General features: G+C 37.3%; 1 protein-coding gene across 4 annotated transcripts in view; it reads left to right on the top strand.

Moving 5' to 3' along the window:
- The window catches only part of LOC126412744 (katanin-interacting protein-like), a 354,094-nt gene that overhangs the window by 187,585 nt on the left and 138,939 nt on the right, over positions 1-27,570 (top strand). For all 4 annotated transcript variants that reach the window (XR_007575334.1, XM_050082483.1, XM_050082482.1 and 1 more), the window contains one exon: positions 10,999-11,140. Coding sequence is in view for 3 of the 4 variants with exons in the window: in XM_050082483.1 (XP_049938440.1) it covers positions 10,999-11,140 (142 nt within the window). In the remaining variant the exon portion in view is untranslated. The remainder of the gene's footprint in view (positions 1-10,998; positions 11,141-27,570) is intronic.

Genomic DNA, 27,570 nt, shown 5'->3' with positions numbered 1-27,570 from the left:
GATAGTGACACAAGACAATCTTTTTGTTGAGTATACAAATGGTCCCTAGGCCAAGGGCTATCTAAAACATGTCCCTACCTTTTTAACACTAATAGAATCTGAGGGATGATCCCTGGAAAATCCTCTTTGTATGCACAGCATTTTGGAACATAATAGGTAGGTACAAAATTGCACAACCTTCCAACTGACAGAACAAGTGTAGAATATGGTTTTCCAACTGAAAAGTATGGTTCATTTCTCCATAATTTTTAAGGAAAATAGTACTCTGTAATGTTAGTTGTGTGCAGGTACAAAACGACAGGTGCCATATGACGGAATGCACTATGTTTAGCCTTACTGCAATTACAATTTAATTTGAGAAAATGACTATCTATGTTCCATTTTGACATTGTTTTTTACTTACCCAAAAGGATACTATTGTTACTGAAGTGATTTTGAATATAGAGGAAAGTTGCATGTTATGGGAGAGTTCGCTAATGTGACAAAGCTGTTGGGAGGTATCAGAACATTGTGTGAAACATAGAGCAGTGACAACAAGACCATTACATAGCTGGACGTTGTCAAAAATCCTTGTTTTGAAAGTGTTGAATTTCAAATTTTTTGAGTGTATGTGCATGTAGGACTTTAATATCTGAAATTGAGTATTTGATGCAACAATATTCATATGATTATATTCTTCAAAATGTATTTTTTCAGTGACTATAATGAGTTGTCTTTCAAACTGAGCAGTGTAATTATGAAGCTAGGTTTCTAGTGTAAGATAACTTATTCTCATGGGTATGCTAATCAACATCAACACACATATTCTGCAAGCCAACATACAGTGCATTGCGGAGAGTACTGCTAGTCGTTTGTTTACTGCTCTTCGTGCAAATAGAGCAAGGTAAAAAACACTGTTTAAAAGCCTCCATATGAGCCCTTATGTCCTGCATCTTATTTTTGTGGTTCTTATGCAGAATGGACGTTGGTAGCAGTAGATCACTCTGAAGTTGAGCTCAAATGCCAGTTCTTTAAATTTCTGCAATAGTACCTCATGAAAAGAATGTTGTCTTCCCACTGGGGATACCCATTTGACTTCAGAAAGCATCTCCATAATAATTGTGTGCTGATAGAACCTACTGGTAACAAATCTAGCAGCACGCTTCTGGATTGCTTCGATGTCTTCCTGTAATCTGACTTGGTTGGGATTCCAAAGACTCAAACAGTACTCAAGAATGGGTCACACTAACATTCTATATGCCATCCCCTTTGTGGATGAGCTATATTTTCCCAAATTTCTCCCAATAAAAAGAAATCGAGCATTCTCCTTCCCTATTATGTACCTGATATGCTCATTTCATTTCATATTGCTTTGCAGTGTTAAGTCTAGATACTTAATCAATGCGACTTTGCCAAGCACCACCTTACTAATGCTGTATTTGAACATTTCTCCTACTCATCCTAATTAATTTACATTTTTCTACACTTAGAAGAAAGTGCCATTCATCACACCAACTAGAAATTGTGTCTAAATCAAATTGTATCATTCTTCAGTCACTGAACAATGATACCTCCTTGTACACCAGAGCCTCATCAGCAAACTGTCGTCAATTTCTGCTCACCCTGTCCATCAGATTTTCCACTTACACAGGGAATAAGAGTGGCCCTATCACACTTTCCTGGTGCACTCGTGACTGTTACCTTGTCTCTGATGAACACTCATTGTCAAGGGCAATGTACTTGGTTCTATTACTTAAATAGTATTTGAGCCACTCACATATTCATCAACAATCTGAAGTGGGGCACTATGTTAAACACTTTCCAGAAACCTAGGAATATGGAATCTATCTGTTGTCCTCCATTCATGGTTCATAGGGTATCATGTGAGAAGAGGCCAAGTTGAGTTTCACATGAATGGTGCTTTCTAAATCAATGCTGATTTGCAGACAGAAGCTTTTCTGTCTCAAAGAAATTTATTGTATTCAGACTCACCATGTGTTCAAGAATTGTGAAGTAAACTGATGTTAAGAATATTGTTCTGTAATTATGCAGTTCTGTTCTTTATATATATATATATATATATATATATATATATATATATATATATATATATATATCTAAAAACAAAGATGATGTGACTTACCAAATGAAAGTGCTGGCAGGTCGACAGACACACAAACAAACACAAACATACACACAAAATTCAAGCTTTCGCAACAAACTGTTGCCTCATCAGGAAAGAGGGAAGGAGAGGGAAAGACGAAAGGATGTGGGTTTTAAGGGAGAGGGTAAGGAGTCATTCCAATCCCGGGAGCGGAAAGACTTACCTTAGGGGGAAAAAAGGACGGGTATACACTCGCACAAACACACATATATATATATATATATATAAAGAACAGAACTGCATAATTACAGAACAATATTCTTAACATCAGTTTACTTCACAATTCTTGAACACATGGTGAGTCTGAATACAATAAATTTCTTTGAGACAGAAAAGCTTCTGTCTGCAAATCAGCATTGATTTAGAAAGCACCATTCATGTGAAACTCAACTTGGCCTCATGGTGCTTTCTAAATCAATGCTGATTTGCAGACAGAAGCTTTTCTGTCTCAAAGAAATTTATTGTATTCAGACTCACCATGTGTTCAAGAATTGTGAAGTAAACTGATGTTAAGGGGATATGTGTGTTTGTGCGAGTGTATACCCGTCCTTTTTTCCCCCTAAGGTAAGTCTTTCCGCTCCCGGGATTGGAATGACTCCTTACCCTCTCCCTTAAAACCCACATCCTTTCGTCTTTCCCTCTCCTTCCCTCTTTCCTGATGAGGCAACAGTTTGTTGCGAAAGCTTGAATTTTGTGTGTATGTTTGTGTTTGTTTGTGTGTCTGTCGACCTGCCAGCACTTTCATTTGGTAAGTCACATCATCTTTGTTTTTAGATATATATTTCCTACGTGGAATGTTTCCCTCTATTATATATATATATATATATATATATATATATATATATATATATATATGAGTCATGTGCAATTAATTTTTTTTTTTTTTTTTTTTTTTTTTTTTTTTTTTTTTTTTTTTTTTTTTTTTTTTTTTTTTTTACTTGGGGCTTTATGCTGGGTAAAAAAATTCATGATAAATGCAAGCTAAGCAGCCAGTGCTGCAGAGTGTTCCTTGTAAAACTGGACCTAGTGTCTGCTTATCTATGCCACTGATGCTTATTTGAATATCCATTATAAAGGAGTCTATACAACAATCAAACAATAGTATGTTTGTACAGTCCTTCTGCATGAACAATTTTTAAACTTGAAATTTAAAACTTCAGCTTTCCTTTCCTGTCTTCTGTTGTTACTCCAGACTGATCGGTGAGTGACTGGATAGAAGTCTTCAACCTGTTTAGTGATTTGAGGTATGTCCTCAATTTTCTCAGATTCTCAGCAAGATCTATTGCGAAAGGATGATAATGGAAGTTGTTGTATACTTCATACATTGATCTTACAGACACACGAATTTCTACTAACTTTTGCCTGTAAACATTTGTGCATTCTTTTTTGAATCAAGAGTGCAACAGTCTCTATTAAACGAATTTCTACTAACTTTTGCCTGTAAACATTTGTGCATTCTTTTTTGAATCAAGAGTGCAACAGTCTCTATTCCCTCAGCATTTTCCAAATTTGATTATTAAGAGACAGAGAGTCTTTTTCCATTCTTAATCCACTTGGGACAAATGTCTCCGGAGCATGGTGTACAATCAATTTAAATTTTGCCCATAATTCCTCTATGTCCATCATATTGGAGCTAAATGATGATCATTCATTGTGTGAGTGGGATTCTAACAAGTGCTGGTCTGCTTTTTCTAGCATGAATACTATCCTAGCCTTCTTGACGGATTAGTTAACTGTAGTAACCGTTGTCTCTGTGATGATGTCACAATTCTTAATCCCTGCTTGTATACTGACACAGTTGATAAGGTCAGGCCTATTCATGGCTACAAGTTCCAAAATTTTCCATTGTGTGTGGGTTGTCTAATTAGTTGTTCAATGCGGTTTTCAGAAAATATGTTCAGAAGTGCTTCACAAGACTGTCTGTCCGTACCACTTGCAGTGAATCTATAGCTTCTCAGTTTCTACTTGATAGATCAAAGTCTCCTCCAACTAATACTGCATGGGCATTTCTGGGTATTTTTGCACTACAGAGCATAGAGTTTCCTCGAATAATATGACACTGTTACAGAGGAATGAAGTGGCTGGTAAAAAAATCTGATAATTAACTTGAGTTCATGCTAGACCTGCTACTTGTGTCCAAATAATTTCACAGTCAGACTCAATTTTGACTTCGACAGACACAATCTTTTTGTTGACAGCAATGAATGTTCCCTCTCCTATAGCACCTAATCTGTTTTTTCAATATATGTTCCATTTCTTGCTAAATATTTCTTGGGTTTCAGCAAGCTCTTGAGTCTGAGAATAATTTGATTGTGACAACTTTCCCAGAGCGCAGTAAGTTCAGGAACTTTGTTATGGATACTTCAGCAATTTATTGTTAAAATTTTGGCAGTTGAAGTGTGTCTACTTCCTACATGTCCTGATTTTTCTCTCTGCGCATTGGCTGCCGAAGATTCATCAGAGGAATTCAACAACCACCTAGCCTAAGAAAATCACATGCACACGTGTGGAAGTACTCCGCTACCCAAGTAGCTGCTTCCTTTGCATAATGCACACCTGACCTATCAAGGGGAGTCCTACAACTCTCCATCCCATAACACAGGTCCAGAAATCTGCAGCCATGTCCATCACAAAATCAACGGGATCTCTGGTTGAGACCCTCTTCTCGGTTCCAAACCAAAGGACCCCAGCTGACACTGGGTACGATGTTTCAAATTCTGAGCTCTGCTTGCAACCTGTGAGTGAGGCCAGCTCACATATTGGGGCACAATATCTCATATTAGGGTAACTTTATTGACACCCAAGTAGCTGGAGTCTGTCTCATATTAGGGTAACTTCATCTTGCCACCACAATAGTTGGATTCAGATTCATGTTTTCACTAAGTGGTCTGACAATTTTGTGAACATTGTGAAGCCATCTGTTGATGATCCTGTCTTTACTAATACTTGTTGGACATCATATTACATTTGTGTAACAGCAAAAGCACGTGAAAACAGTTTAAACATCACCCCATTCCCTGCATAAAATTCATTTGTCAATTTAAAATGCATTACCCCCAGGAAATAGTGACCTGGTGGGTAAATAACCCCTGTCAAATAGCAACCTTATATTACATTATGAGGTTATTTGGAGGCACCTACTTGAGAACAGTAACTATGGAAAATTTTATAAACGATCACTGGGGAATGGGACTCTTCCAGTGTAACAAGTGTATACCCAGAGACAATTATTTAACGATACTTCAGGAGTTTGAAATACAAGATGCAAACAACAGAGTGTGTTTGGATCCAGTTGATACCTGGACAGTTCCCAGAATCAGCAAGCTACATCAAGAGCCATATGATGTAGCAAAATCAACATGCTCTGAATCTGTTAAGTAGCTAACATCGTCTCCATAAAGAGATCTTTTGAAATAGTTCATAGATATGAAAACTGTAGTGAATCACACAAGAGAGTAGGGAAAGTGTTGTTCGTGAAAAATAAAAAGAGAAAAATATGGCAGTCACTTGGAGTCCGATACAAATTTAATTGAGAACAATGCTGCAGATGTGGAGTCTGAAGGGGAAGAAGAAGAAAACAGTGAATGCATATCCTGAAGTGGTCATTTCTGTGTAGACTAACATAGAGAAATGGGCACAGCATATGTAACGCTATACTTGGGCTTCAAAAGAACATTAACTTGAAAAAGAGCTTTTGTATGGCTTGCTTGCACTTCTTTTGCAGAACAAATGCAGGGAACCTTGGACGGATAGTAAGGAAGAGAAAATTACTGCTTTAGAGTTTACCTATTCTTATATTAGTCAATACTAAGTGTTTTCTCTGATTATCCTGTATTACGACACTATCTCTATTCAAATTGACTTGTTTGCGTTTTTCTTCAATTTTACATTTATTCTTAAATAGAATGAATTCAATAAATAAAACATAAAGTGCAATGATTCCATGTAGATTTCCAATTAACAAACCTACACTTGTATCAAATGTTGTAATATGAGAGCTGTCTAGAAAGTAACAGATCTTTTGGTCTGTCGCAGCGGTTGGCGAGGCTACAGCCACTGTCTTGGTGTCGTAACATTCCTAAACTAAGTACGCATCCAGCAATTGTAGCATGTGGTCTGTATTTCTGCTGCATGCTTTCTGTGACATGTTAAAATGTGCACTACAATAGAAAATCCTGTCACTTGTGAGGTGTGTTCTGTGATTAGGTTTTTGTTGGCAAACTTCAAACCAATTGAAATTTGTCGTGACCTGTGTGCAGAAAAGGAATAATATGAAAGTCGAATGAGACAATGGTGTATTAATTTTAAAAATGGCCATACCAATGTTCACAATGGGGACTGCAGTGGTAGGTCTAGTCTTGTGACTGGTAAACTGCTGATCAGAAGGAACACCAAAAATTGTGAAAAATCATTGTTTCATGATTACAGAACTTCAATATTTTCCCCAAATTTCACAGAATTTGGTATGTGAAATTGTGGCAGAGAAGCTTGGTTACTGTATTTACTCGAATCTAAGCCGCACCTGAAAAATGATACTCGAAATCAAGGAAAAAAATTTTTCCCGAATCTAAGCCGCACCTGAAATTTGAGATTCGAAATTCGAGGGGAGAGAAAAGTTTTAGGTCGCACCTCCAAATCGAAACAAAATTGGTCCATTGTAGTATGAGACACAATTTAGGTCGAATGAATGATGATACAGCTACAGTAGTTTGGTTCAAGTCGTAAGCTTAGCAGTTAAGCTTTACCAGGTAGCCATTGCCATGCGTCAGGCGCTCCGTCCGTATTTATACGGGTACCCTTCCTTTTTCATGTGCTTCGTCTGGGTTGAATTGATTGCTTATTTTTCTTTGATCTGATAAGAGCCGTTACTTTGTTATAGGTGTTTATGTCACTCTAAGCTGAAAATGCATTATTGTACTGTGTCACGCATTGTTTGTCGCATTCTGATAATGAGTGTTTACGACCTGTCGCCGCTCGCGGCATGGCTTGCTTTTGTACGCGCTACCGCCGCTTCCAATTGAAAAATAAATAAATAAATAAAATCGTCTCATAAGCGAAACAATGGCAAGAGACTGCAATTTGTTGTTACTTACTCTGCTGCTTTCTTTGATAATGATCAACAAGAACCAAATAATAGACTGCGTGTGATAGAAGATGTTTTGAAGGAGAGTTTAGCGAAAATTTTTCTCCGTTTGAATATCTTTGCAGATGCCTCTTTAGTGCATTACCTTCTGCACAGAAATTAGAGTCATCTTAGATTAAAAAATCTAGTCAGTTGTCGTGCTTCATTTCTGACTGCATCTCTAATTGGCGTAAGAATAATACTAATATAAACATGGCATGATATGTACATTCTTCCGCGATTGCTGTTGTCTCACTCTAGTTTCGTTGTTTATTAGGCAGACAGGATTTAAATGAAGTAGCAGCAAACACAAAAGAATACATGGCAAAATGTTTATATTCGTATTATTCTTATGATGAAGATAATATTGCATGTGATTCACAATTCGTAAAAGTTCCTATTAGCAACCATCTCTTGTCACAGGTAGGAAAAAATTCAGAACGTAGAGTTGGCCGTATTGACAAACATCCCAAACAGTCTTGCCAGTCGGATTTTCGTAGTACATTGAAAGGTTGCTACATTCGAAGATGAACAATACGGAATTTGTATTTACTTCGTTGGATAATGTATGAAAATGCAGTGGTCGAAACTCGGGGCGGAGAAAAAAGCTCGTCTTCCACCTTTTTCTTTTTAATTTATTTACTGACGCAGAGGTTTTGGCGTCAGTATTTATCTTTGTGCCTGCAAAGCATGCCTGTGTAGCGCTACATATATTCAACGGCAGAAGTTACTTCTGGCGGCACCTACCAACATTTTACAGAACTTCTGCTTACTTAGCACTCGATTCTAAGCCGCAGGCAGTTTTTTGGATTACAAAAACTGGAAAAATAGTGCGGCTTAGATTCGAGTAAATACGGTACCCCAAATTTTGTGCTAAGTGCATTCCCAAAATCAATGGATGACCACAAAAAACAGAGACTGGCTGCAGCACTGGCCTTCCTTGAAGATTACAAGAAACAAAAAGGCAGTTAGTGGAAGGAGGACACATAAATTCTCCCAATAAACTGAGGAAACGTTTGCAAATGCTGTCAGCAAGGAAGATCATTGCTATTGTGTTTTGGGATTTTAAAGGAGTGATTCTCATTGGTTTCCTTGAACATGGCAAACAATCAAATCAGAGAGGTACTGTCAAACACTGACAAATTTAAGGTTGGTAATACAAAACAAGTATCTTGGAAAGCTTAGTACAAAAGTTTTGTTTTTTCATGACAATGTATCTCCACAAATTGCCAGTCATACCCAAGGGATCCTATGGGTTTTGGATGGGAGGTGCTTGACCACCCACTGTACAGCCTAGATTTTGTGCTGAGTGACTACCTCTTCTTCCCAGCAGTGAAGGCAGGGTATTGGTACACAACACTTAGAGAGTGATGCTGAACTGCATGCTAATATAAACCAGTATTTGCAATTGCTGGCGGTAGGTTTCTACAGAGATGGTATTGAAAAACTTGTGCCTCGGTATGATAACTGCCTCAATTTGAATGGCATTTATGTAGAAAAGTAGCGTAGAGTGTACCTTTAAAATGTATGTAAAAAATTTAGTTTTTCCAGAATGTTGTTATTATTATTTTTTTTCCCCCAAATCGTCTGTTACTTCCTGGATAGCTTCTGTATAACTACCAATCTGAGGTCCATCCAACATTAGCATCTTACATGTCTCATCTGATGAGGCATGGAGGTGGTGAGCCTCTGGAAACTCTGCTGTCTTTCCAACACTAAATCCGAGATCTGGTGTCAGCCAGTGTAAGCTTGTGTGAAGCTTCATTTGGCCTACAAATTTTCAATGTGATTGAAGTCTGGCACTCGAACAGGCCAGTCAATGAGATCGACGTCAGCCTGTTGCAAAAACTGTTCCTGAATGATTCAGCTCGTGTGACCAGGCTCACTTCATTGGGACAATGCACTGAAACCATCAAATTGGACAAATACCATGATGCTATCTCAGGTGGCCTCTGTATACTGGGACGTACAAGCTGTAAATGACAATTTATAATACACTCATTTGTGGTGCACTGGGTTATGTTCAGTGTACTTCACCTGTATTCATGTTATGCATGGAACACATATGTGGTGTCACCGCCAGACACCACACTTGCTAGGTGGTAGCCTTTAAATCGGCCGCGGTCCGTTAGTATACGTCGGACCCGCGTGTCGCCACTGTCAGTGATTGCAGACCGAGCGCCACCACACGGCAGGTCTAGAGAGACTTACTAGCACTCGCCCCAGTTGTACAGCAGACTTTGCTAGCAATGCTACACCGACAAATTACGCTCTCATTTGCCGAGACGATAGTTAGCGTAGCCTTCAGCTACGTCATTTGCTTCGACCTAGCAAGGCGCCATAGCATTTGATATTGTGATTATAAAACATATATAAACAAGAGCGATGTACACCAGTTATGGATTAAAGTTAAGTATTACATCAACTACGTACTTTATTTGCTACTAAAAATTCCTGTAACTGTTCCAGACGTCACGCCAGCCTGTGTGAGCTTAAACGCGTGTATTTCGGCCTCCTATAGCAACACGGTGTTGGCTCTTCTGCCAACACTTCACAATAAACAAACAATACAATGTAAAAATATAAAAATAAAAAAACACTAACAAGGGGACACAACCTTAATAACCTCCATAGATACACAGATCCTCAAATGCTGCGATGCTGCTACTGTATAACTTTACAGCTCTGCTCTTATTTGTATATTCCAGGCAGGAACATTTTGGCATTTCAAACAGAGAAAAGTAAGTGCTATAGTGTATATATAAAACAATAAGCAGTAATTATACACAGTAACTGAAAACCAGAAATGCGTGTAGGTAAAATCATTGCAATACGAAGGGAACAAATACACTGCTAAAAGCGTGTTACATGTGGCACTGCCATGATTGCCAGTGTGTGTTGCATCTACACCGACGTGAGCTGTACACAACCGAAGGTACCTGGAACAGTTTTGTTTTGTTGACTGTACATAATTACAATACCAGAAGAAAAAAAATACACCACATTAATGTTGTCTTTGGCACAAAAGGGGGGTGCACAATGCTGCAACAAAAATTTTTGATGACTTACCCAATGATATGAAATGTCTGACAGACAGCAAAGTAAAATTTGAAAGCAAACTACAAAAACATCTCTTTAACAACTCCTATTCTGTGAAAGAATTTCTATTATTGTAGTGTTTAAAGAGGGAGGGGGGGGGGGTTAAGCAGCCTTGTAAATGATGAGTATGTAGTCACAGTCACATTTACAAAATAATTTGTGGTTTGGATATAAAATGACTCATTCCACATAATTATGACTTATCATGCAAATGATCCATGGAACCTGAAACTAACTCATATTGAACAGGTCTTAATTTTACTTGTATATAGACAGTTAATAGTATTCTGTGTAAAGTTACATAAATGCGTAATATGAAATATCAGCTGAAACAAAAATAGCTAAGTAGTGTAAAAGTAAGAACTATGGCTTTTCCAAAGTTTCTACTTTTTGCGTGACAGTAATGAAACCTAGAAACAATTCACATAATTATCAGTGCAGGTAGATTGGCACTGGTCATAATAGTTTGTTAGCATAGTTTACTGAAGTGCTTGCAAGCGCTGATTCTGCCAGTTCATGTATAATTTACTCGTTCATCCCTGATAGCTCTCCTTTATGATGCAATTAGTGGAACACAGTGTGTAAATGATTGAATGAATGAATTATTATTTTTCTTTATAATTCTCTCTACTAGGAAGAACGACCATTCACGTGTGCCCAGCAGCTTTTACCGCCTGCAGAAACTATCTTTGACGTCAGTGGAATGGATGTATGTCTTAGTGGATCAATCATTGAAATAAATCTTTTGCAAAACTGGGGTCACCCTGCACTTATAGGTGAGCATGCAGTTTTGAACACTAACCTTTAATTCGTGTTCTGTAGCTATCAGGCCCATTTATTTCATGAATTGCTTCAAATTCATAAATGTTAAATACATATCAGTACACACAATGAACAAGAAAAATATTTGCACTTATGATAAACATATTGTTATGTACAACAAATTATCTTATTAGTATACTTATTACTCTCTTTCTTAAAATCACTAATCAATCCCTGGTCCTGTGGTTTCTTGAAGAATGGTGTACATGTAACATGTCAAAAGCTGGCGTACAGGATGTATTGATGGTTTAACAACAGAAAAATAATGCTATGATGATACATTTAAGCTTTTTGCCAAAAGGCTGTCTGTGACTACTGTGGTGTGGTAGTTGGTGTGTGTGTATGTTTATTAGAGAGAGAGAGAGAGAGAGAGAGAGGGAGGGAGAGAGAGTTGTGCTTGTGTTAACATGTGTGTGTTTCCTACCCTAAAATAAGGCCCTTTTGCCGAGATCTTAAATGTATAACAGTCTTTTTGTCGTGTCTCTCTGTGACTCAGTGTCACCTATATATGGTGAGTAGCAGTCTATCCTTTTGATAACATTGTTGTTATCCCATACTGGAGTCTGCCTGCATAGCTGGATGGTAATGTGCTTGCCTCCCATGCAGCTGGCCCTGGTTCGATTCCTGGCTGGGTTGGAGATTTTCTCCATTCATGGACTGGGTGTTGTGTTGTCCTCATCATCATTTCAGCCTCATCACCAGCATGTGAGTCACCCAATGTGGTGTCGACTGCAATAAGACTTGCAATTGGCGCCTGAACTTCCCCATTTGGGGCCTCCTGGACAGCAATGCCATACGATCATTTCATTACATCCCATGTCCGCCCCCGGTAGCTGAGTTATCAGCACAACAGAATGCCAATCCTAAGGGCCCGGATTCAATTCCCGGCTTTGTCGGAGATTTTCTCCGCTCAGGAACTGAGTGTTGTGTTGTCCTGTTTCACTGTTCAATTGTCCAATGTTTACGCTGCTTACACCAAGCTAGGTGTCGTGTGGCATTTAAGGGTGTGATGTGTGGCTTATGAACAGCCACAAGACCATTAAATCCAAGTTTTCTCACCTCCCACCTAACTGTCATAGTACTTGCAGTGGATCGTGATGCAGTTTGGAATTCCTGTGTGATGGTCTGAATAGATTTCTGCCTATTACACATTACGAACCGCTTCAACTGTCGGTGGTCTCTGTCAGTCAACAGATGAGGTCAGCCTGTACACTTTTGTGCTGGATGTGTCCCTTCACGTTTCCACTTCACTATCACATTGGAAACAGTGGACCTAGGTATGTTTAGTAGTGTGGAAATATTGCGTACAGACGTATGACACAAGTGACACCCAATATCCTGTCCACATTCGACGTCCGTGAGTTGTGCAGAGCGCCCCATTCTGCTCTCTCATGATGTCTAATGACTACTGAGGGCGCTGATATGGAGTGCCTGGCAGTAGATGGCAGCACAACGTACCCAACATGAAAAATGCATGGTTTTGAGGGTGTCTGGATACTTTTGCTTACATAGTGTGTGTCCAAAACACTGTTTTATTCCATAATACAAATACTCAGTTCTCATGCGATTGTTATATAAATAGTCCTAGCCTATGTCAGTGCACCATTTAGAGACTAAGTCCAAATCTGTGAATATAACTATCTTCATCTCGAAGTAGACACTACTCCATGGCAATATCTTGCATTGTTTCTGGGCTGGTGATTTCACGTCGGACTCTTCGTCAGCATCGGTGCTTCACAGCAGCTGAGCTAATATGGAACTACTGTGCTCAATGGAACTGGAACTGGAACTGCTTATGAAGTCACGGCATATGGCTTATATCCTACTGGTTTGTGCCCTGATGTGAAACTGTGCACTACTTGTTCCACATGATTGCTTACATGCAACATGTTTCCCGTTATATTGATGACCTCTGTTGTAGCACCTGCAAATTACTAGCGGTTTCGCTCTGCCTGGTCAATTGGCTGCCCTGCGCATCCTGCGTTGCGAGACGGAGAATCCCTCTGAACACCCGGAATCTTGGTTTGTTTTACTGTTGTACTGGCACTACCTTGCCTGTAATTACTCACTAATAACTGACTTACTATGTACTGTTAAAAAGCAGGCCAATATACAGGCTACTGCTATGAGTGGATTTGATCCATCTCCATTCTGCATCTGCAGGGCTTAAAATCTATGGGATCTGGTTGCTGCTGGATCAGGAGTTATACACCCTGGGAAACCCACAAAAAATCTAGGAATTTTTTCATCTGGCAGAAAACTGGGAAAACCCCAGGAATTTTTTAGAATTCCACAAATTTTTCATTGTTTTAGTTTGGAGTTAAATTTTTGTAACTTTGATGATTAGAACTGACACTCTAAAAATAATTTTACGTTAGCCCACTACTGTAGTATAATACTGCAGCAATAAACAATAAAGTAATAAAACATAAATGAGAGAAAAACACCAACATAAAACTTGAGTTGGGGGGCGGCAAAAAAAGAGAGAGAAAGGGAGAGAGAGAAAAGAAGTGCCATTTACAACAACAAAACACACTGTACACAAGTGTCTGCCAACACCAAACGGTGGCAGAGACTTTAGGATGAACACTATGCAGTACTTCATAACTGCTTTCAGTGAATGTGGCATCACAAAAGTTTAATTAGGTTCATTTGAGCAGTTTCCAGCAGGCTCATGAGCATGCACAGAGGTGAAGTCTTGTATGAAGAGCATATTCTCTCACTTCAAGCTGTATGAAGTGTGGCTCTTAGATGTATAAGCACTAGCTGCAAGCAGCCAGATACTACATGGAAAAGTTTTTCTGATGCGCCCAAGCTGCCACATTTTCTCATGCACAGAGCAGTCTGAGTTGTAGTGAGGTGTAGTCTCCATGTGACCCTCATTTACATTTCGTGATTTTACTGTTCTCTCTTTGTTTACAGCTCTCATGTCAAATGAAAACAAAATGGATTTCTGTGGCTGTGAGTGATCAAATTAATTAAAATACATTCATATAATTATGAAAAACTAAAATATGTTATTAGTTCCCGTTTTCTGATTTTATTTTATTTCTACATTATTGACAATCAAGCATTTATCACTTTGAAGAACAATAAAGTTATTTTTGTCAGTTTGCTAAAGAAATTTGGCTTTTATTAATCTTCTCTGCAGAGGCAGTCAATTTATTTGAAACAATGTTTTTCATTCCAAACTATTGGCTAGTTTCAACTGTTCGCTAAACTTCAAGTTCACATTTTCATCTTTTGGCACGTGTGGCATTATGCCATTATAAAGAACCATACACGAGATAATATAGTAATGGTACGCAAAGAGAACTGGCTTCTTGAAAACTACACTTAAAAGCTTTAGCAGAATTTTACATATCTGCCTTCCATGAAACAATATTTCTCGATCACTACACATGTTCCAACACTTGTCTGTTACCTCCACTATGCTTGAGGTTATTTCTTTGTTTGAGTGTTTACATCTTAAATATATAGAATGCCATTTTTCAGTAAATTAATAGACTGACAGCACACTGTGTTTTATCATTATAACTCTCCACAAGGCTTTATAATTACTCGTGGAGTAGAATATAAACTGCCAGTTATACAGTTTCTAGGTTTCACAAGTAACCTTGTTAATTATTACACAGTTTGAAAAAGTCATGAAAAGCTTATTGTTCTTACTTCTGGTCTATACAAACAACTTTTTTTGGTTTCGCAAGAAATTTTTATTCTTTCTTACTAGCTTTTTGCAGTGCTGTGTGGATGTAAACTTCATTGGAAATGCTACATAACACTGCTTAATATGGTCATGTGATGCCAACAACATACGAAATCCCAAACAGAAATGCAGCGAAAGGTGTATGAGAGAGCAACCACCAACCACCAAGCACAGGTACCCAACATCATCAAAGCAGTGAATGTGCCGCGACACCTGTCTTCTGGCGCTCTCTGGCAACTGCCCAAACAAACCTGTTTCTTACAGGTTGCAGGAAAATTTGCAAATGGTGGTTTGCAAAGTGTTACTTTCAAAGTAGATTTCCTTTTACGCAAGATGAATTATGTTTTGTGTGAGACTGTGCAATGAATTTGTTAAATTAGAGCATTTGACACTAATTCAAACCTTAACACTTTGAGTACCCGCCACCTAGAAAAATTGTGGGCCCAATAGACCAGCCGTTGATGTTATTATTTCAAATGTTACCAGCACATTTGTGTTTGATATATCTTAAAGGGGTAACATACGCTAAAAATGGCCAACATTATATTTGAACCCTCAGCTTTTCTTGTAGCTGTACTATATGTGTATGAACTTCTCCTATTTGTGTGTTCAAGCTACTTAACAGTGATGTTGCTATTGGCTGACTACATCACATCCTAAGCTCTGAATATCTGTTGTCATTTGCTGGCAAGATAATGTCAAGTGAGCTGTGGTTGGCTGACAGAAATGCATTGCAATCTCATCTTCAGTGTTTCCGAAACTGACATGCTGTGTTTGGTGGAATTTGTATTTATGCTTTTGGAATACAAAAGTATTCAGTGTACATGCTGCTGCACATCAAAGATTTTTCCAAAACACATTACATCTTACTGGGTTTCATTTCCTAAAGTGCTGGAAAGTTCTCTTCTGGTGTATAAAATCTTTACCATTCAAAGGATTGATAAGTTTTACAGTTCCGAGGTTAAAGTATACTGTCAGTTAACATGAAGAAAGTGTATTTTCACCTTGAAAAATATGTATTTTCACCCAGAAAAAGTGTATTTTTAACCAGGAAATCTGAGAAAAATCTGGGATTTTTTCCCCTTGTCCACGTATATGCCCTGCAGATGTCAGTGTTGGTTGATGGCTGCTGTTCCACAAACCCTTCCACTGTTTTCTCATTGTGCACTTCTGAAACTGAAAAAGGGTTGTAACATCTGGAATGATTATCATGTCAGAGGTGTAGCTGGTCTGCGTGCTTGTGGCTAGTATCACCACCTTCATCCAAGTACATCATTTTCACCAGCTGACACACTACTGCCCCTGGTTATCATAGTTTTCCCACTTTATGCCCCTCTGAATGTATTGTTTTATTGTCAATATTGAATTTCCTTTTCCTAATTTCATTGTCTCTTGCAGCAGTTACATTTTGTTTTTGAGGTCCTGTTCTCATCTTCCTTCCAAGGATCATCTTGGCTGAGAACTTTTCTTTATAGGGTGTGCTTCAGCAATATTTTAGAAGCATCACTAGTGTGTCTTCTTTATTGTACTTGCAGCTTAGTTTTCTCATTTGTGTTTTAAAAGTCCCAATGAAACATTCACCTACATCATTTTATTTAGTGTGGAATGGTGCACTACAAAGATGCTGTATTCTTCTGTTTTCCATACAAAACTCTTAAAATTCTCTAGTGGTAAACTGTGTGCCTTTGTCAGTTACAGTGACTACTAGTAAACCGTCTGAAAATAACTTCTTCAGTATTGGAACTGTTTTTGATGCATCTATGTTTCCCATTTGTATGGTTTAAGGGAAACTAGTTCAGGTGTCTAGTAGTATGAGCCAGTATTCTCCTTCAAATTGCCCGTAACAGTGGATTCTACTCCAGGGATTTTGTGACTTGGGCCATTGAAAATATGACTTGGGCGAGGCAGCTTGATATTTCCTGCATAGCGTACATTTTTGCAATATGTTTTCTATGCCCTTCTGTAAACCTTTCCAGTGGACAGGTTGTCTTGCCATTTTCTTGGTAGGGGAAATTTCCCAGCGCCATTTGTGTTAGTCTTAATATTTCTGGTGGTGGTGGTTGTTGGGATGTTTAAGGAGGACTAATAATATTTCTGATTTCAGTGCTTCCGGACTGGCTAATCGCACATTTCCTTCTACCGAGTGAAGGAATATGATTCCTTATGATGTGTATTGTAGATTCCACAAATGGTAGTACAAAATGAAATGTAAAGAATCTATTTAATGTCGCGTTGTCAACAGCAAATCCTCCTCATACTCATTGAACTAAGTCTGTTCAATGTGTGTCTTCAACAATGGCCACTTAGTTTCCATAAAGTGTTTTACTTTCACTGGTTAATTTATTTTTTCATACTGCCTCCAATGTTACTTAATTATGCCTATTTGTGGCCCTGTTACCACCTTATTTGATTGGGCGCCAATCTGAAATAAATCTGGTAAAGCATAAAATATCTCATCACTGCCAGCTGGTAGATGTGATAACATACCTTCATTGCATTGAGGAAGCATGATGTTCTGTTTTATAAATGTATGCCAATACATTAGACTCTCGCTAATCCGGCCCTCAGTAGTCCGACCTCTCAGTAATATGGCACACATCCAAAAACAGGTGCACAATGAATTATCGTGTGCAACAATGCTTAGTTAAACAATGCTTTATATACTGTACTTGAAACTGTAGCTACCTTTACAGTTCTGAATCATGTCTTCTAAAAGTAAACATGTTACACTGGACCTCAAGCAAAAACTCAAAATTTTAGATAAGTTAAATAGAGGTTTTTCGCAGAAAGCCATTGCTGCTGAGTTCAGTGTTGGATGAGCAACTATTTATGACATCAAAAAGAAAGAAGATGTTATTCGATAGTACTCAACACAAATTGGTTGTGAGTTGGGAAAATGAAAGGTTAAGCCAAAGAGTGAGAATGAAGAAGTGGACGTAGCTGTTTATAGATGGTTCATACAACAACACAGTAAAGGAATTCCAGTCATTGGCCCGATTGTGAAGCAAAAACCAGCTGCATTTAATGAACAACTTGGCAGTAGTAACGTGTTTGCAGTGAGCAACCTGCAAAGGTTGGCTATCAAACTGGAAAAAACGACACAGCATTCAGCAGCTGACAATCACCGGGGAAAGTCACTCAGCTAATGATAAGGATGCTGATGAGTTTGTAAGCAAGATACAGAAGATAATAGAGAAAGAAGATTTAACTGCTGGTGCCTTGTATAATGTGGATGAAACACGACTCTTTTACAAGATGCTTCCTTCAAAACATTAGCTGTCAAGAACGAGAAGGGAGCTCGTGGTTACAAGTAACAGAAACAGAACGTAATATTAATGGTGTGTTGTAATGCAAATGGGAGTCATAAACTACAGCTTATGGTGATTGGAAAATCCCAACATCCAAATTGTTTTCAACACACTGACATAAATACTGTACCAGTGCAGTATTTGACTGAGAAGAAAGCGTGGATGGACAGACAAATACTCTCGGTGGTTCCGTGACACGTATGTACCAGCAGTGAGAAAAGAGCTAAAGAAGAAAAAGCTTCCACTGAAAGCTATCCTTATAATTGACAATGCTCCCAATCATCCTTCAGCTGTGTCTCTATAGTCGAATGGTATACAAGCACTCTTTCTCCCACCCATTGTGATAGCCCTAATTCAGCCCATGGACCAGGGAATTTTAGAATCAATTAAACATCATTATCGACATTCACTTCTTGTCTCCTTGCTGAACGAAAGTGAAAATGACTCTATCAAGACTATGCTGAAGGCATGGAAAGCAATTAACATATGTGATGTTGTTTTCGAAGCAGCCGAAGCATGAGATAAAGTGGAGAGCGCTACCATAGTGAAGAGCTGGAGAAAATTGTGGCCATTCATTGATACCGAGTTGGATCCAGTAGTGAATGACAGCGATGAGCCAGTCAATTCAGAATTATCAATTACTTTGTACACGGACATGTTCCACAGCCTTCCAGGAGGAGAAGAAATTGATGATGGCTGAATGAGGAAAACTGTGATACAGACCAAACTTTATCAGATGAAGAAATAATCAAAAGCATGCAAGAAAGTAATGATGAAAGTGATGAAGAGGACACAGGAGGAGAGAGCTAGAAGATTTCTCACTATGCTGCTGCTGAAGCTGCCAAGGTCTTCCTGGAGTACATTATGCAACAATCAGATACATGCAGTACCGAAGTAATGCTTGTAAAGTGGTTGCGTGTTAAAGCATTTGACTGTTGCACATCATCATTGCGACAGAAAAATTAGGGACATATTTCATAGTGAGTGATACGACTGTGTAATTATGTACAATATAGACTCAAGGACTAAGTTTTCTTTGAAAATTAATGTATTTTTGGATTTAATAAAGTATATCTTCTATGTTTTAAAATTGTATCCTTTAATTTAATTAAGTACAGTACACTGTATCCCCTATGTTTTTAAAATAAATAAAATACAAAATAAATGAATAAAATAAATTTCAGACACTCAATAATCTGGTACTTCCGCTAATCCGGCACCCGTATGTACCAGGAATGGCCGGATTAGCAAAAGTCTAGTGTAGTAACAATACCCACCTCTTTTGAATTTTTACTGAGAACTGCTCTGCAGGATTGATTATTGTTACTGAAACTTTGTAACAAAAATTTGCTGCCATACAAATAATTACGGAATTTCTTTATAGCAAATATGAAGTCTAGACCTTTTGATTCTACCTGAGAGTAACCAGTGTCTGAATTCGAAGTCTTTGCTATGAAAGCAAAGGCATTATCTGGATTTCCCACTCTGTGGCAAAACTGCTACAGTTCCTAAATTTGAAGTGTTAGCTGCAACTATTAAGCATTTCTCAGGGATATGTGTTACTAAGCATTTAGAATCTAATAGAGCACATTTCAGTTTATGAAAAACCATTTGACAGTTGTTTGTCCAATTCCATTTTTCTCTTTTTCATAGCAGGTTGCATAACAATTGGCTGTAGTTGTGGCCACAGGAATAAATTTTCTGTAATATAATTATGATGTAAAACTGATTGCAACTGTTTAATGTTTTTCAGTTCTGAAAGCTTTGCAATGGCTTTCTAATGTTTTGTGGTATGATGTATACCTTCTCCAGATAGTACTTGCCCTAGATGCTCTCTATTTTCTTGAGACAAGGAACATTTTTCCTTATTAACTCAACAGTGTTTTGAACACTTTCTCTAAGTTTTCTACTTCCTGATGCATCTATATCAACTGTGTAATCTGCTGCTCCCAGAATCTTCCTGATTAATTTTTCAAGGTATCTTCCGTACAACACTGGAGCAGAATTCATTCCAAAAGGTAATTTTTTATATTTATAGAAGCCAAATGATGTTTTAATGGCTATTACTTTCCGGATTTCTTTAGCAGGTTATAATTGAAAAGAAGCATCTTTCAAGTCAATACATGAATATTATTTTCTTCTACCTAATTTTGCCATTATGTCTTTTTCCCCAGGATTCTGTATGTATCAATTATGGACAACGCATTCACAGTTGATTTGAAGTCACTGCACAACCGTACCTTCCCATTCAGTTTCCTGCTATTATAAAATGAAATAGGAGCAATGCAAGATTAGGTCTAATAACGAATAAGGAAATATGAATTTGGGTAAGCTACTATGAACAGCATAGCGTATGAAACTTCCTGGCTAATAAAAACTGTGTGCCAGACTGAGACTTGAAATGAGGCTCTTTGCCTTTCGCAGGCAAGGGCTCTATTGACTTGACTTACCTAAGCATGACTCATGACCCATCCCTGCAGCTTTGCTTCTGCCAGTACCTCATCTATTGCCTTCCAAGCTCCACAGAAGCTCTTGCCCCAGTTCACAGTTTTAATCTGCCAGAAAGTTCCATACATCACACACTCCATTGCAGAGTCAATATTTCATTCTGTAAACATCCCCCCGAGTCAATATTTGTGAGGTGGAAAGCGAAAAGGGACATCTTGTCGAAAATTTAGAAATTTGAGTTTTTGTAGTTTTTACATTCAGCATTAAATTCAGATGAACCTGTAACAAAAAAAATTATTTCTATCTCTAAATTTGAGGAAGTTATGGCAAGTTGAATATTTATGACATAAAAGAGGTGTTTTGAGATATGGGCTTTTAAAGTTTCACTTTATTATCATTGCTTAACTTTGCATATTTAAGAAACAAATTCTGAATATATATTACGCTTAAAATGCCCTTTGTCAAGTGGTTTGGAGTTTTTTAAATTAACACTTCACGATAAGTGGATTACTCCTTCAGACCTATATCACATCAGAGTGTAAATACATTTGAAACCAAATAAATTGGCCTTTGTTGAGAAAAATATAGTAAGCCCTGTGCTTATTTTTTTGGCATAATATTTATATTTTTACACTATGTTATGGCATCTTTTGGATCAAATTCTGTTTCTAGAGCAATTAATGGGACTAGAACCACAAGAAATTGGAATTTACAAATCTTCCAAAATAGATTACTGAGATCCCATATTTTGGTCAGGTTCTTCTTCAGGATCTTCACTGTCGCTGCCTTGAGTTTATGGTTCACATTCTGAGCCTACTTCGGGACACAGAATGTCTTTGTAGTTCTCTTTGCAATAGATCCTGATGCTTTTAAAAAGGTACTCTTTTAGTTGTCTTGTCATCCCTGGAGGAATTACTGCAGCAGGAAACCCAGTGGGTCCATTGTCATTGGAGAAGAGGCGGTACACAAATTCATTTCCATCACTGTCCAATTTGCAATGTACTCTACCTTTGTAGCTAACCTTGAACTGAAAGCATATATAGTTAGTTATATGAGGTACTTTGTTAGCATTACTATCCTTCAAGAAATTTAGCCAGTCATATGTATTCACAGCGACTTCACCTATTTCATTTCCAACAGCAACAGCTGAGTTAACATGTGACCCTAAATCTTTTCTTTAAAAGTCCAAATGCCCAGTCACATGCAAATTTCATGTGACCTACTGGCATGAATGACAAAATAATTCTCTTATTTTTGTTATTACTGATTCTCCAAGCAAGATATCCTAATAAGATATTGTTCTTGTTCTGACCTATACCATTGTCAGCATGAATGAACATTGTGTCTTCTCCATGACTGTAGTTTTCCAAGTAGTCGTGGAAAAGACTGACAACAATATTGGATCCCTTTGTTGTTCCTACACTTTCTGGGAGTAGATAGTTTACTTGTTTGTTCATAGTCTCACACATAACCCCAAATATTCCTATTCTGAAAGGTACCAAGAAATAAATAGGTCCAGGCTGCAACAGGTTACTGGGTATGTGAACTTGCTGAGCCATGTCAAAACTGTAGTGTACACAACTTTTATCACCATCTTCAAAATTTTCCTTTGTCTTTTTGATAGTTCCCTTATAAAACTCTCTTTCTTTTGCAACAAGTTGTAGATGGGACCTCATTTTTTCAATAGTTTCCATTTTAGTTTCTTCAGGCACTGAAGCCATTGCAGTTCCTGAAGTGAAATACCTTTGGCAAAATGCACAAAGATCTTATTTGGGCTTCATGACAACTATTTCTGGGCATATCTCCTTCAAAATATTACAAAACACTCTACTTGATACTAGTTTTATGGTCATATCATTTGTAAAGGAAGCAATGTAAGTTTCAAAAATTTTGGCTTTATTATCACTTGAAGGTAGATGTTTGAAATTTGCAGTATATTGAGTGCTATTTCTGCCTGGTAAAATTATGGCATGTTGTTCTGCGTAATTGTGTAAAAACCTTACAACAAACTCTGAATCAGAAAAAGAAGTATCATTATACATTTTTGTTAGGCACTTTAGTCTTTTAATTTTAATATTGTTGGAAAACATGTAAGTGTTTTCACAAACATGCCAACCTTTTACTAAGTATTTACTTCGTGGTTGTTTCCTCTCAGTTTGTACCTTACGTTTATGAGCTGTCAAAGAAGAATCTGAAGTTACACATTGCAATTGGCCTAAAATTACTTGATCTAATGTGTTGACATTGTTCTCATAATGATCAATCTCAGCACATTTCCAAATATTCATCAACTGAATAGTAATTGCAACATTCTTCTTAGCACCCACAACCTGCTTTTAAAAACTCTGAAACGGGAGCATGGTCTCTGTCAGCATCAAAAGAGTCAATTAAATTTATGCAGTCATCAGTTACAACCAGGTCAAAGTCTTCAGCACCATCATTCTCATCTACAACTTGATCACAATTAAGGCTTCATTTAACTTCAGAATGTCTTGTAATAAAGAAATATCAGATAGGTTAACTGACTCATCACCTTGAGGTTCCAGTTCCTCATCACTTGATTCGTCACTACTTGGCATTCTTTCAGAAAAATAATCTTGACATACTTCATAATCTTCATCACATAAATCACCACCAACACCAATATCGTTTAGTGCTTTCACATTTCTATCTTCACACATTGCATACTTTAAACTGAGCAAACTGTAAACATGAATTTGTAACGTCAGCTGTCAGCCATTCTTTAAGGACTACCAACTATACATTGGTAACATCTGTAGGCATTCGCAAAAATAAGACCACGTGTGTTGTTTGGCATTATTGAAATCACAAAACGGTTTTCTTTTATACGAAATTACTCTGAGCTCCTTAAAATGCTTCTAAAATTTAAGAGATGCTATTTTGTGAAGTACTGCATGTATAGCTGCGATATTTAGAAAAGGGACCTCTTGTCGAACCAATGTTATTTCCCCATAATGACAAGAGGTCCCTTTTCCGAAGACTGACATCGATTGCTTTTAATGATTCAGCTTCATGTGTATTCAGAAGAAATGTTCCTGGATTTGAACTGAGATCAGGCACCATCAATGGTGTAGTAATGGGTGGTGAATTCTGTACAGTTACAACATCTTTCCATCTTGAAATCACACATGCAAGTGAATGTTTGGTTTTGCACTGGTAATTGGTAGCATTCAAAAAATTGAATGAGAAAGACTGCATAGCTGAGAACATATGAGTCAATAATCTTAGAAACTATATAAGACAATTTAATTTTCCCCAAAAGTCCGGTTTTCTTATTATCTACTTTTCTGAACTAAGTTTTATTATTCTGCATAGAAAGTACATTAGTCCAGAGTTTTCCCGCAGCGCAGCAGAGTGTGATAAATCTGGTAATTTTATAAAATACGTAAGTCTAGGACTACTGTTATTTCTACTGCTACTGCTACTTCTTCTCCTATACTTAATGTGCACTCCTCATTTGTTACAAACAGTTGACTTGCTTGGGTCACAAATACAGGCAGTTTTAATAGTATTATTCTCTGTGTTATTGTTTCATAAATTATAGATGGTGAAAACAAGAGGGAATGGTGTAAAGGTTCTAGAAAAGCAGATTCTTACAGAAGTGAAATAATAAATGGTGTGTGTAGAGGGAAAGCAATATAAAGACAGTATTGATAAAATTGATCCAGAACAACAAACTGCTTACAGATGCAGCTGTAAGAAAGGTGCTTTCATGATTAAAACAGGTACAAGAAAAACAGATTTTAGAGATATTTAACAGTTTGAAACGCATGGCGTAGCAAGACCTCTATTTGCAAGGGTTAATACTCATAGAGTGTCAGCTTGGGCAGAGGAAAAGTCCTAGGAAAGAAAACAGTTTAATAAAGCATAGCTTTAGCTTCACGTATCATATTATCATCAATGAATCAAGAAAGAAAATTCAGCAGAAGGCTTTTATTGGTCTACATGGTGTAAATTGTGATGGAAGAGTTCACTGTATGAGGGAATTATTGCTTTCTGGTAAATCTCCAAGAAACCAACTTAGAGGAAACATTACTGCAAATGTGAAGTCTGCTGACATAAAAGTGCATATCCACAATCATATTGAAACATTCCCTACAAAACAGTGTCATAACTGTGGGAAAGTGTCGCATTACTGGGGCAGAAGACTGTGAAACTCATGTTTGATCTTTTCAAAGTTAAATATGCAGACATTAAAGTAATTTATCAATACTACACAGAATGTTTTAAAGAACATTTTTATCTAAAATTTGGGCAGTCACAAGTGGATAGCTGTTGCATCTGTGAGCCACTTGAGATGAAGCTAAAATCACCATTCCTTGATAATGTGGCCAAAAAAGTATCCAAGGGTGGATTGGGGTACATAGGATAAGAACAAACAGTTCTACAATTCTCTGCAAACACAGCTGTGTAAAGAAAGGGATGATCTGTGTGCTGACCTCTGACTACATGCAAAATATACATCTGCCAGTTATTCCAGTACAGGGGTTATTTTACTTACATCAATTGGCGCTTTATGTATTTTAAATTCACAACATGAAGAATGAAACTGACCACTTCTACATCTGTACTGAATCCCAAGAGAAAAGAGCCAAATTAGGTAGTGCCTTTCATTACACACTATAGAACATCAGTAACAATCTGTCCAGTGACATTACAGAACTCCGTCTTTTTTCTGATCTTGGATGAGGGGGTCAATACAGGAACCACACAATTGTGCAAGCTCTCCTAGCACTTACAGAAACCAGATGTTTTAAGATTATTGGGCAGTTTTTTCCATAAGGAGTCATTTTTACTGCCAGATGACCATGATTTTGGGGTAATAAAGAGATTGAGCATGACAGAATTTATCATCCAAAACAGGTGTGTGAACTAATAACACAATCAAGTTCGAAACTTAAATAATCCTTACACTGGCAGATTTGGGTGATATCAGAAATTTCAGAGACTGGTGGCCTCACTTCAACAAGAAAGTATCAGTCTTCTATGACACCAGAAGAACCAGTTCCACATATCAAATTTCACGCCTTTCACATACTTCAGCAAGTTAATGTGTACAGTTATGACATCAGAATTCACCAATGGTTTGGTGCAACACACATTCAACCTGAGAGCCACAGGACATAGAATTAATGATCCAGTCAGCCTTCCACCCAACACAGCCTATGAGAATATACCCCTTAATGAAGCAAAAAGTGATGATACTATGAAGATACTATGTAAATTTAACTAATGTGCTACTTTAAGTTACTGATCTACCACATTTTGTTTACAGATCTATCATGTTTTGTTAACATACATGTATTTAATGTTTCTGATGCTTGTGTTTGTTGTAGTATTAAAAATTATAATAGTATATGCTTGAATCCATACAGTGTGACATTAATTTGAGAAACAACTTAAGCCCTACAACTCTAATGCTTTATTGCTATTTTGAAACTACTAATTATGGATTATGGCAAATTGCAGTGTTGAGAGACACCATTCCTTGTCCTCATACAAATAGGAAAGCTGATTTTCTTATTTTCTGACCTGCATTCGGTTATTTTCATCTCCTGAACATTTTGCCTTTCTGGACTTACACAATTTCTAAAGTTACTGATTCACATGTGAATTAAATTTTTACACTGAAAATAAAAGATTTTCTGAGAAACTAAGTAGAGAGAGACTAATGTAGCTTTGCGTCATTTATGTAAAACTTTTTTCTAGGCAGATCAGATGGCTTGGTATTGGGTTCTTCCCTTCCCTTCCCATGTACCATATGACACTGTTGCATTGAGCAACAAGTGTTCCTTGTAGCACCAAATGGTATGACAGATGTAAGTGTTGTGTCACTGGTGTCACAATTTGAACCAATTAGATCACTTCAACTAAGTTTCTATGTGCTCCACCAGAGGGGGGTTGCTCCTGTTTCATATTGCAAGTCCCATTGCATAATATACTGCATTGTATTGCCTCAGTAGGAGCCATGCCAAATAGTGTTGCTTGTATTACTGTATTCTTATACTTGAGTTGTTTGGTGTCAATAGTTTGATCACTATACCTTGTTAGTGTATCCTGAAATTTGCATAATTTAGGAAATATAATAAATTCGTGAGTTGCATTATTTATTATAGTTTTACAAGGACAATATCTCCATTTATTTTTATATCTATAATTAAAATATTTTGCTTATTTGTAACAGAATAATTTTCTTTCATGTGTGATGAAACACTTGGTATTTAATTTTTACTTTACTTTGCGTATTATCATCATCTGTATTTCTAACCAGTCTTGTATATCCACATTCTTAGGCATCTTCCTGTACTCTTGCTTACTTTTCTTCTGTTTAAAATTTCTTGAGCCTTGAAATAATGTTTTGAAAACTTTGTTTTCAACATTACTTAGAGCCCTTTCTGTTCATTTTTCTACTCAAATACTTGAATTATTGTAAATACAGGTTACTTAAATTAATTCAGTTATTTCTCAAACTGGCTTCAGGAGCATGTACTATAAGCATGCCCTTACTTCCGTATTTGTGTATGACAGTTTATACACATTTAAATTTACAATGTCTAGTTAGACCCTGGAGCATAGCAACTCATTCCTTGAAAATTTGATTTGGTTTCTTGTATGCACCGTATAATTTATTGTGTGCTGCAAGGATCATTATTTTGCTGTACTACATTACAAGTTTCTGCTCCAGTATTAGATAGTATAAAGGTTCTTTGTCCTACTCCACAAGTTGTTCATTGTACTGTAAAATGCTGCTCCATCTGAGTGATGTAATATGCCCATTTTTTTCCTGTTTCTGGTCATATAGATAGGATGGTGGCAGCATTCTTCTTATTTCCTGTATTTATTTTCTTTTTAGCCCAGCTTTTCCGTAGCCTTCCTTACGCTGTATTTGCAGCATAAAGTC

The sequence above is a fragment of the Schistocerca serialis genome, chromosome 7 (assembly GCF_023864345.2).
Source record: "Schistocerca serialis cubense isolate TAMUIC-IGC-003099 chromosome 7, iqSchSeri2.2, whole genome shotgun sequence".
Lineage (NCBI taxonomy): Eukaryota > Metazoa > Arthropoda > Insecta > Orthoptera > Acrididae > Schistocerca > Schistocerca serialis.
The sequence above is the reverse complement of the archived record's forward strand: the minus strand, read 5'-3'. Positions and strand labels throughout refer to the sequence as shown.